This window comes from Microcebus murinus, chromosome 12 (assembly GCF_040939455.1).
Source record: "Microcebus murinus isolate Inina chromosome 12, M.murinus_Inina_mat1.0, whole genome shotgun sequence".
NCBI lineage: Eukaryota > Metazoa > Chordata > Mammalia > Primates > Cheirogaleidae > Microcebus > Microcebus murinus.
The window spans coordinates 86,484,630-86,494,656 of NC_134115.1; the positions used below are offsets into that span (position 1 = coordinate 86,484,630).

A 10,027-nucleotide genomic window follows, 5' to 3' on the forward strand; every position below is an offset into this window, starting at 1 on the left:
GATCTTGAATGAAGGTTTCTCTGTTTACTGCATGCCTTAGGACAATTTCTAGAGACTATAAGTGATTGTTTCTTTCTTTAAAAAGAAAAAACCTTGGCCAGTTAAAGTGTAGCTTTGCTGGGGAGAGGCCAGTCAGCCTTATGATGCCATTCCAGAGTCCCCACCCCGTGCCGTCGCATTCAGGTCGCAGATGTTTCCTGAGCCCCACCGTGTGCCAGCCTTCATCCTAGGCTCTATGGAAGCAGCAAGGAGCAAGGCAGATGGGGTCCTTGTGGCTCCTAGTGGCACGGGTAGTATTAGATCACATACACATGCACATGTACACACATACATTCTGCATGAATCCCTGTCACATCACCATGTCACATGCTCCATAGAGGTAGGTGAGGCATCAGGGCATGTTTAATGGTGCCTGGCCTCCTGGACTCCCTGGAGCCTAGATGTCCTTCCCTCCAGATCCTCCCAGAGGTGGCAGTGACCAGGCCACCTGCCTTGGTCCTGGGCTGATGCTGACTCCTCTGAGAAGACCCAGCCTCGAGACAGGTTGCTGATGTGTGGTGTGGCAGCCCCAGCAACTTGGGGCCCATCAGTGTCAGTCCCCAAAGGAGGACACAGCAGGCAGTTGGATAAGCAGCAAGGTGTCCCTGGGGCAGGTGGTGGTGGCCTATGGTCCCAGAATAGGGAGCATTGGAAGAATCTCCAAGCAAACCCCAGAAGGTACTATCCTCCAAACTGCAGTGTCCCCTTCCCTGCCCCCAGCACTTGGTAGGCTGGCCTAGAAGTCCAGCTGGTCACTCTTGCCACGTGACTGCAGCCATCCTGGTGCTGACAAAGGAGAGGCTCACAGGTCTCAAAGCTGATCCCTCTGTGTGCTCAGGAAAATAGGCGTGACTGGCTGAGACCAGAGCTGGGGAGCTGCCAGCAAGACACCTGTTGCGCCCCCTCCCCTTGGGTGCTGTGACCCAGGCCAAAGCTACAGCATGGGCCTTGGTGTGCCCGGGGTGAGGTTGGGCAGATGGACCACTTCCATTAAGCTTTGTGGAAAGCCAAACCAGCCTCTGGACAAGGACAGCCCAGGCCCCCAGCATGAGAGCCTCCAACATAAAACTTCCATTTTTTCCCATGATGTCCCCCCCCAGCCCACTGTAGGTGAAACTGAATGGTCTTGCTATGTAACTGCATCACCAAAGGATTACAAGAGGGTCTCAGAGGCCTCAGGGGAGGCATTCCCTGGGCTGGGGTCCAGGTGACTGGCTTCTTCTGGTCCTGGAGGGCCATGAGGAGGCCCACCCCTTTCTCCTCCCTGGGCCTGCTTCTAGAGGTCAGCACAAAGGGGCAGGACGGTGATTTCTAGGGTCCTGGCCCGCTCTCACATTTCCCATATCACTCCTTTCCCCCCATAAGAGTGCCCTGAGAGCCTGGTATCCCAGTCTGAGATCCCACTGCCCGGGACAGGGGAGGCACCTAGGAGGGGAGGCGCCAGCAGGAAGAGGGCAGGGCCCCTTTAAGCCCAGCCTCACTTGCTCAGTCTGTTGCTATGTATGGTTCCAACTTCCTTAGCAACCACCAGCCTCTTAAAGGGGCCCTGGAAGCAGTGGTTGCCTTCAGCCATGGCTCCCAAAAAGAAGGCAAGCAAGGGGGGCAAGGAGCCTGAGGTCAAGAAGAAGGGGGGCAAGAAGGAGGGCGGCATGACCCTGAAGCCTATGGAGATGCCTCTGGAGGAGGAGACGCGGGAGTTCTACCACATCCAGATCCGAGACCTGGAAGACCGGCTGGCCCGGTGGGTGGGCCGGTGGGCAGGAGGCTGGTGCTCCCGTCAGAGGCCCCACTCTGAGGTGGCCACTGTGCAGGTTTGGCCTGGGGCTCTAGACCTGTGTCCTGGCCTCCCATGGATGTCCAGCCCCACCCCCACCCCAGCCTCAGTTTCCTCATTAGGAACCATTGGGAGGCTTTGAGATATTGATGGCAGCTGGATTTCCCCACCCCTTCTCAGAGCCCAGAGCCTTGGGCCCACCCCAGGCAAGCCCCACTCCCGGCCTTCCCTACTCCTGCCGGTGGATCACGCACTTTGTACAAGGGTAGAGCTTTATCAGTGGGATGAGTTATAAGGGCAGCCCTTGGCAGGCAGATGGACCCTGGGACCCTCCACCCCCTGGAAGTGCCTCTCTGACTTACCTAGCTGCGGAGCCCAGTTGTTTCTCTGTGTTGGGCCTCAGTTTCCACAAATGTAAATGAGGAAGGTTGATCCCCCTCCGCGACTGTGGCATTCTATCCTAGGGCCTGTTTTGTAGTGATGTGGGTGGTGGCGGGGAGTGATCCTTACCCTTCATTAGAGACTTGTTCACTTGCTCATCCTTTTTCTCATTTTATAACTAGTTTCAGGCCATGTATGGTGGCTCACACCTATAATCCTAGCATTTTGGGAGGCCAAGGCAGGAAGATGGCTTGAGGCCAAGAGTTCAAGACCAGCCTGAGCAACATAGCAAGACTCCATCTCTACCAAAAAAAACCCAAACAATTAGCTGGGTGTGGTGCCACTTGTAGTCCCAGCTACTTGCGAGGCTGAGGCAGGTGGATCTCTTGAGCCCAAGAGTTTGAGGTTGCAGTGAGCTGTGATGATGCCACTAGACTCTAGCCTGGGTGACAGATTGAGACCCTGTCTCTAAAAACAAACAAACAACAGTTTCCTCCCAGCTCTGAGGTGCCAGCCCCAGTCTTGAGGTGACCCTTAACAAGACAAAGCACTAGGCAGCATCTCTTCCCCAAACTACCGATGCTGCAGATAATCCCAGCTAATGCTGAGTCCTTCTTGGGCACCAGGCAGGCCCTGTTCTGGTGCTCACCACATCCCCTTCACAATCCCATGAGAGGTCCTGACATCATCATCCTCACACAGATGAGGGTACTGAGGCTCAGAGAGGGGAACTCACCCCCAGAAAGAAGAGGCACCACGGAGGGAGCCCTGTCCTCCCTGACCCCCTATGCCAGGCTGCTTCCTTGATCCACAAAAGAGGTCGTTCATCCCCACACCCCTGAAGTGCCCTGTGTACAAAGCCATCCAAGAGATGTTGGTTGCAGAGATTATGAAGTAAAGCAACTTTCCAGGCCAGGCGCGGTGGCTCGCACCTGTAACCCTAGCTCTCGGGGAGGCCGAGGCAGGAGGATCGCTCAAGGTCAGGAGTTCGAAACCAGCTTGAGCAAGAGCAAGACCCCATCTCTACTATAAATAGAAAGAAATTAATTAGCCAACTAAAAATATATAGAAAAAAATTAGCCGGGCATGGTGGTGCATGCCTGTAGTCCCAGCTACTCAGGAGGCTGAGGCAGGAGGATTGCTTGAGCTCAGGAGGTTGAGGTTGCTGTGAGCTAGGCTGACACCATGGCACTCTAGCCTGGGCAACACAGTGAGACTGTTTCAAAAAAGAAAAAAAAAATCTTTCCAAATAACATCAATTATTCCATTGGAACCAGTCAATCGGGTATGTGACGCTGCTTAAAATTAAACAAACTTCCCTTAAAATTCAGACTTCCCTTGCGCCGAGACATCAGGTGGGATGTATTTAGGAAACATGCATTTAGCAGTTACTGGGCACATGCTATTTGCCAGGCCTCTACCAGGCCTTGGGAATACAGAGGTGGGGGCAGGTGCATATTATCAGGTCTCTACTTCCCAGTGGGTCTAGGGCCATCCTATAGGAGTGCTCCAAGGAGAAGGCCACAAACATTGCTCAGGACCACAAGGGTCCACTGAGGAGGCAACACGGGGGCCGCTCAATGGACAAAGGCAGGGGAGATGACAAATGCAAACACTTGGGGTTGGGGTCCTAGCACCTGTGCAGGTGCTAGGGAGGGGTGCAGGGCTGGCCAACTGCAACAGCAGGGATTGTGGCTAAGAGCCTTGGTTTTAGAGTCAGATTGATTCAGGTTCAATCTTTGCCATTGACTAAAGAAACTGGGAGTTTCTTTATCCCTCTGAACCTCAGGAAACTCTCAGTTTCCTCCTCTGTAAGTGGGGGCGATCCTGTCATAGTGTCACAGAACCCACGTTCACATGGGCTGTTGTGAAGATTCAGCAAATGCACACTGCACACCTGCTGTGTACCAGGCACAGGTGTTGGGGACATACCTGTGAACATAGCAAAGGCTCTGGCCTCGTGGAGCTTACATTCTAGTGATGTAATGAACATAAAAAGCTGGGCACAGGCATACCATCACGGGGCACAGTGGGAGACAAGGCTGGATTCAGAACACGAGGAACTTCACATGGCCCTTTATGGCTGGTGGTGCGGGGGTGCCCGGGAGAGTGGGCCCAGCCTCACCAGAGGCTGCGCTTGCCTGGCCCGAACCCGGACTGCTGCCCACCCCTGCCCCAGGTACCAGCGGAAGTGGGATGAGCTGGCTGTGCAGGAGAAGATGTTTCGCCAGGAGTTTGACCAGCTGGCCAACAACAAGAAGGAGATCGTGGCCTTCCTCAAGCGCACGCTCAACCAGCGGGTGGACGAGATCACAGACCTCAACGAGCAGCTCCAAAGCCTGCAGCTGGCCAAGGAATTGGAAAAGGACGCCTTCGAGGCACAGCTAGCCCAGGTGCGCCATGAGTTCCAGGAGACCAAGGACCAGCTCACCACGGAGAACATCGCCCTTGGTGAGGAGGGGACTGGGCTACAAGCCTACAGGGGCACAGGGTCTGGGCCCAAACCCCAGGTCTACTGCTGACTGTACCTGTGGCTTTGGGCAAGCATGTCTCTGTGACCCTGCTTTGCCACCTGTGCAAGTGGGATAACATGGCTACCTTAAGTAGCAACAGCAATGTGCGTCTTGGCACACATTATCTTTCTTAATTGTCCCAGCAATCCTGCAAGGCAGGAAACATCACCACTGCCCCAGCTATAGATGAGGATGCACCTTGAAAAAAAAGGTGAAGTGTCTTGCCCAAGGTCACCCAGCTGACAGGGGCTTGTTGAGGCTCAAACGATAGCATGAGCACCCAGCCTAGAAGAGGTATACAAATGCAGGTATTGTTGTCATTGTTCCTTTGTGAGAGGGGAGGGGAGGAGAGTAGTGAGGGAAGCTGCTTAAAGGAGGTGGAACTTGAGCAAAGCTTTGTAAGGTTCATGGAGGGGAGGACAAAGGACATCTCAGACAAAGGCAATAAAGGTGGCCAGGACCGGGCATGGCATGAGCAGGGACAGCAGACCAACCCGGCAGGATCACGAAGTGCAGGGAGGGCAGAGACCTGGGTGCCTCGCTGCCCCCGCCTGGCCCTGCCCTCCAAGGCTGCCCCTCATCATCCTTGTGCCCTGTGGTGGCCAGCGGGGAAGCTGGCAGCCCTGGAGGAGTTCCGGCTGCAGAAGGAGGAGCTCATGGACAGGTTCATGTTGCTGGAAGACCAGCTGCGGAACCAGGAGAGTGAATACAGGGACTATGTGTACAGCCTGGAGAAGAAGTCGGTGCTGGACAAGGACAGGTGGGCAGATGGGGCATGCCCTCTGTGGCCTTTGCAGCCTCATGGCCAGGGCCACACACATCCCAGGCTTCAGGTCTTAGCCTTCCTCAGCTTCCAACTGGGGGAACTGGACTGGGTCACTGACTCTGGGCCCTGCTGTCTTTGTGGCAATTTGTGGAGGGGAGAATGAGGACAGCCCCAGGCTCTGGTCCTCATGCTAGCATTGGAGACTCCTGGACTTCCTTTTGCCATATTTGGTGGTTTAAATTGTATTTATGTAATAGGTAATTAAAATGGTTCAAATTCCAAAGGTGTAGAGGGTCTACAGGGAAGAGTTCCCTACCCATGGCCCCATTCCTTTGGAGGGGAGAGCACAGAGGTTTTTAATGGCCCTAGGCACTCTGGGGACCCCATGAGGGGTGCCCAGGGCTTGTGCCCACCCTGTCTGACCCCCTTGTACCCCACCTTCTTAACCAGACTCAGGAAAGAGATTATTCAGCGTGTGAATCTGGTGGCCACGGAGTTCCGCAAGGTCGCCACTAACCAGATGTGGGATACGACGAAGCGGGCCATCCTGGAGAACAGCAGCGTGACCCTGCAGCTGGCCAAGATGTCCCGGCAAGGCGTGCAGCTGATGCAGGAGAATGAGCAGCTCAAGGGCAGCCAGGAGGAGCTGTGCAAACAGCTGGAGCTGCTGGAGAACACCCAGAAGGTCATGGCCAGGGACAGAAGGGGCCACCAGAAGGTGCGCCTGCAAGCCCTGTCATAGGGCGTTTGGCCCATATGGCAGGAGGAAACCCTGAGCACTCTGCAGGGGTAGAGCCATGTAATGAGGGAGGGAAGCTGCGGAGGTGGGGGTGGGGGACACCACTTGAGGGAACTCCAGGGTGCTGGGCCAGCTCTGGGTTTACTTTATTTGCCTTAAAGCAGAGCCACTCTCAGAGCTGGGGACTCCGCTCAGCTCTGCTCGTGGCCACCTGCTGCACCCACAGATCATCCTCATGCTGACCGAGAAGTGCCAGGAGCAGCAGCAGAGCACTGAGGAGGCCAAGCAGCTGCGCCTGCTGCTGAGCCACCTGGAGCAGAGCTTCCTGGAGCTGCAGACCGACAGCCAGGCCACGAGGTGTGCCCAGGAGGGCCTGGGTGGGTGGGAGCAGGTGGAGGCGATGCTCAAGCCCTTTTTGGCCGCATGACCCTGGGCCAGTGACTTCCCTTCTCTAGAGAGGCCTGTCAGACAGACTGAGGTCTGGGGCTGGATGGTCACCCTGTGGGCTGGAGAGAAATGTCAGGGCCCATGGCCCCAGGTGGCACCAGCCCCAGCCCAGGGAGGGCAGAGGCTGTTAACTCATCCTGAGCCTGGGCCCAGGAGCCAAAGAGACCAGCTGAACCTGCAGCTGGAGCAGCAGCAGGCTGAGGCACAGCAGCTGCAGCAGGAGCTGGCCGAAGAGCAGAGGGTTCGGGCCAGCCTGGAAAAGGCCCTGAACCAGGCCACCTCCATCCTCCAGAACATTCTGCACGTAAGAAGGAAGCATGGGAAGCTGGGAGGGGAACAGGCCTGGGACAGAAGCTACCTGCAAAGAACAGGCCTGGAAGGGGCTGGCTCGGGCCAGCTCAGAGGCACCTCTTGCCCCTGAGACACTCCTGGCAAGTCTGTCCTTCTCTGATTTGGGACTTCAAAGATCCCTCCAAGGTCTCAAAGGAGCTAGAGTCCTTCTCTGAGGCTCTAGAAGGCCTCAAGCCTCGCTCAGTCTTCCCAACAGGAGAATGGGTAGCCCACCACAGCCAAGAACACCTGGGGGAAATGGGCATGGGGCTGGAGATTCCCAGGGGAGGGCAGCCATTGGGGCCCTTGTGGACCTGATACCCCTACCCCACCAGCAGATGCAAGCGGAAGAAGAGGAGGGCGACCTCGATGTGATATTCCAGCTGCACTGCAAAGATATGCTGCAGCAACTGCTGGCCGTGCTCAGCTCTGCCCTGAAACTCCCCATGGCTGTGCGTCCCCGCCAGGAGTCCCAGCCCCAAGGCCCGTCCAAGGAAGGGTGAGTGGGAGAGGAGGCGGCATGGGGAGCAGGGCAAGGGGACGCAGCCATGGGACCCATCCAGGGACTGCTCAGCTGATCCTGGGCCAGAAACCTGGCTCTCCCACGTTTCTCTGCACCTTGCCTCCTCATCTGTGAAATGGAGGTGATGCCCCCCCCCCTCCACTTTCCAACAGCCGGCCCAATATCCAGCCGCCCAAGGTCAGGTCTCTGCTGCAGCAGCTTTCCAGCACCGCAATGTACCAGCCCGGGGATCTAGGCCTGGTGCCTTACCAGGGCCACGTCCCACCTAACCCCCAGGACCTCAGGCTGCTCTCACATACCACCCGCATGAGGACCTTCCGGGCACACAGCACCCCTGAGGTGAGGGTTCCAGGAGCCCCAGGGACAGTAAGATGGCTGCCAGCTCTGGGTACAAAGTGGGGCTCTGCCAGGCAGTAGCCGTGTGGTCTTGGGGATGTGGCCAGACCTCTCTGAGCCTCCCCATCTGTAAAATGGGCTGAAGAAAGCTGTGGCCAGGCCTCAGAGGGCTAAGGCATGCCTTCGCATCACCTGGGGGAGGGGTGGCTGTTGTCCCTTCCCCCACTGGCAGAGGAAGGGTGGGCTCCCCCTCAATAGGTCTCAGCTTCCAAGACGGCATCTTTACTCTTACAGATCTATGCCTCCAGTTCTCTAAAAAAGCTCAAAAAGTTTAGTCTTCCTGATGTTCTCCTACACCCCAAGTAGGACACAGAGAGAAGACCGACCCCATACTCCAGCAACGGACCGTTCTAGCCACAGTCCCCCCCTTTAATCTGTAGGCAGCCCGGAGCAGCCCAGAGAACAGTGTATAAATAATGGATACCAAGGTTGGCGTGGCAGCTCTATGGCCATGGCCAGGTCTGTGGGCACTGCGGTCAGGCAGGCAGCCATGGATACTAGTGTCAGGGGCTGACACCTGCTGAGGTCCCCTGGCTTCGCTCGCGGATGTGGTCCAGGAGCAGGTCGGTGGCTCGATCCAGCAACAGAGGCAGCAGCTCCTGCTCCGAGGGGGAGAAGCAGCCCAGCACGTAGGCCTGTACTGCCTCAGGGTTCGTTGGGCGCCCGATGCCCACCCGCAGCCTCGGCATTGCCTGTGGGGGAGCCAGAGGGGCCCAGGGAACTTTGGTGAGGTGTGCAGGGGGACCCATGCTGGCCCACCCGACCCAGTGCAGGACAGAGGGGCAGACTCACACTGGAGTTGAGGCAGCTAATGCAGGAACGGACTCCATTGTGGCCCCTTCAAGGGATACAGGAGGGGCAGTTAGTACCTCCCTGGGTTAGCACCCTTCCACCCCTCCCTGCCCAGTTAGAGCAGCCCATCGCTTGCAGAGACTGGGTCCCCAGCCCTACTCCACCCCAGCTGGAAGGCCAGCATCCCCAGCCAACCCTGACCAGCTCAGGGCCTCACCTGGCACTGCCCCCCAGCTTCAGAGCCAGTTTCCCCAGAGGCTTGTCCAGCTCATCGTGCACCAGGTAGACCTCCTCTGCAGTCAGCCCAAACATCTCCGCTTGGCACAGGGAAACGGTGGCTCTGGTTACTGCTGCTCTGCCCAGAAGGGCATTGTCCCAACTCCCATAGGAGGGGCCACAATTAACCCCCATTCACATGTAAAGAAACAGGCCCCTACAAGCACCCATGGCCATGCAGCAATTGGAGCTCAACATGGCCTTGGACGTGCGTGAGCCAGGGGATCTGGCACAACCAGAGTCCCCCCTCTCTGGCCCAGACACCCTCCCAGTCAGCCCCGCCCCTGACATCCTCAACTCACCGGCCCGGGCCACGCTGCGCCCGTTGGCGTTCATGAGCCGCCGCGGCCGGAGCAGGACCAGCTGGGCATCCCCGAGTGGGGCCAGGGCGAGGTCGGCGGCACAGCGCCGGTCGCGCGCCCAACTCTCCGCCACACCTAGCCGCCGCGCCAGCTGCCCCAGCACCGCCATGCCCACGCTGTGTCGCGTGCCGGGCAGTCCGGGGTTCCCCAGGCCAGCCACCTGCGGGCAGCACCACGGAAACTGAGGCCTGACAACTCACGCCACCCCGGATCGCACAACGTTCCCTGGGACCCAAAGCAGAGGGTGAGAGAGGCAGACCAGGGCTGGGTAGGTAAGGGGCGCGAAGAAAGGGCCCAGAAACCTCTGGGGACTCCAGTAGGCTGGGCAGGCAGGGCCCCCCGGTGCAGCAGCAGAGTTCCCGAAGTTTGGAGCCCCTCTAGTATTGGACCCATTTTCTAGATAAGAAAACTGGCATAAGGAATTTGGGGGACTTCGGCCGGGACACAGTGGCAGAATTGGAGCTAAGGCCCGGGAGCCCCTATGTCGCCGTCCCACTCCACTCACCAGCCACCGCTTCCCCGGGGGCCGAGGCTCCAAAACGCACCGGCTCATAGCCGGTCTCCGCCACAGCCCAGAGCGCAAGAGGCCGGGCGGCGACATGCTGCCCCTATTCACGGCCCGGACCCCGCCCCCTGGCGTCATCCAGGCCGCGGCCAATCGCGTCGCTAACTGTCCAGGGGCGGCCGCC

General features: G+C 57.8%; 2 protein-coding genes across 5 annotated transcripts; one reads left to right on the top strand and one right to left on the bottom strand.

The window, feature by feature from the left end:
- Nucleotides 1-1,557: 1,557 nt before the first annotated feature.
- On the top strand, nt 1,558-8,230 carry CFAP157 (cilia and flagella associated protein 157). 2 transcript variants are annotated; one of them, XM_012771995.3, is made up of 9 exons: nt 1,558-1,780; nt 4,374-4,645; nt 5,314-5,467; nt 5,924-6,191; nt 6,439-6,569; nt 6,813-6,963; nt 7,325-7,488; nt 7,665-7,851; nt 8,143-8,230. In XM_012771995.3, the coding sequence occupies exons 1-9, from the start codon at nt 1,611-1,613 to the stop codon at nt 8,212-8,214; spliced, it is 1,569 nt and encodes a 522-aa protein (XP_012627449.2). In that variant the 5' UTR covers nt 1,558-1,610; the 3' UTR covers nt 8,215-8,230. The 2 variants fall into 2 exon arrangements, with proteins under 2 accessions (XP_012627449.2, XP_012627451.2); XM_012771997.3 differs by having other exon boundaries at nt 7,328-7,488.
- PTRH1 (peptidyl-tRNA hydrolase 1 homolog) lies at nt 8,157-9,980 on the bottom strand. 3 transcript variants are annotated; one of them, XM_012772002.3, is made up of 5 exons: nt 9,844-9,980; nt 9,279-9,498; nt 8,918-9,017; nt 8,701-8,746; nt 8,242-8,600 (listed from the first exon to the last, which is right to left on the bottom strand). In XM_012772002.3, the coding sequence occupies exons 1-5, from the start codon at nt 9,937-9,939 to the stop codon at nt 8,412-8,414; spliced, it is 651 nt and encodes a 216-aa protein (XP_012627456.2). In that variant the 5' UTR covers nt 9,940-9,980; the 3' UTR covers nt 8,242-8,411. The 3 variants fall into 3 exon arrangements, with proteins under 3 accessions (XP_075865170.1, XP_075865169.1, XP_012627456.2); XM_076009055.1 differs by lacking the exon at nt 8,918-9,017 and having other exon boundaries at nt 8,157-8,600; XM_076009054.1 differs by lacking the exon at nt 8,701-8,746 and having other exon boundaries at nt 8,157-8,600.
- Between the last annotated feature and the right edge of the window lie 47 nt (nt 9,981-10,027).

Excerpts from the sequence above, each read along its gene's own strand:
- PTRH1 (XM_076009054.1), bottom strand. The coding sequence starts at position 9,939 with ATGTCGCCGCCCGGCCTCTTGCGCTCTGGGCTGTGGCGGAGACCGGCT. Across the intron at positions 9,018-9,278 it reads GCGCAGCGTGGCCCGGGCCG|CGGAGATGTTTGGGCTGACT; the intron begins GTGAGTTGAGGA and ends CCCTGTGCCAAG. Across the intron at positions 8,601-8,917 it reads AAGCTGGGGGGCAGTGCCAG|GCAATGCCGAGGCTGCGGGT; the intron begins GTGAGGCCCTGA and ends GCTCCCCCACAG.
- CFAP157 (XM_012771995.3), top strand. The coding sequence starts at position 1,611 with ATGGCTCCCAAAAAGAAGGCAAGCAAGGGGGGCAAGGAGCCTGAGGTC. Across the intron at positions 1,781-4,373 it reads CTGGAAGACCGGCTGGCCCG|GTACCAGCGGAAGTGGGATG; the intron begins GTGGGTGGGCCG and ends CCCCTGCCCCAG. Across the intron at positions 7,489-7,664 it reads CAAGGCCCGTCCAAGGAAGG|CCGGCCCAATATCCAGCCGC; the intron begins GTGAGTGGGAGA and ends ACTTTCCAACAG.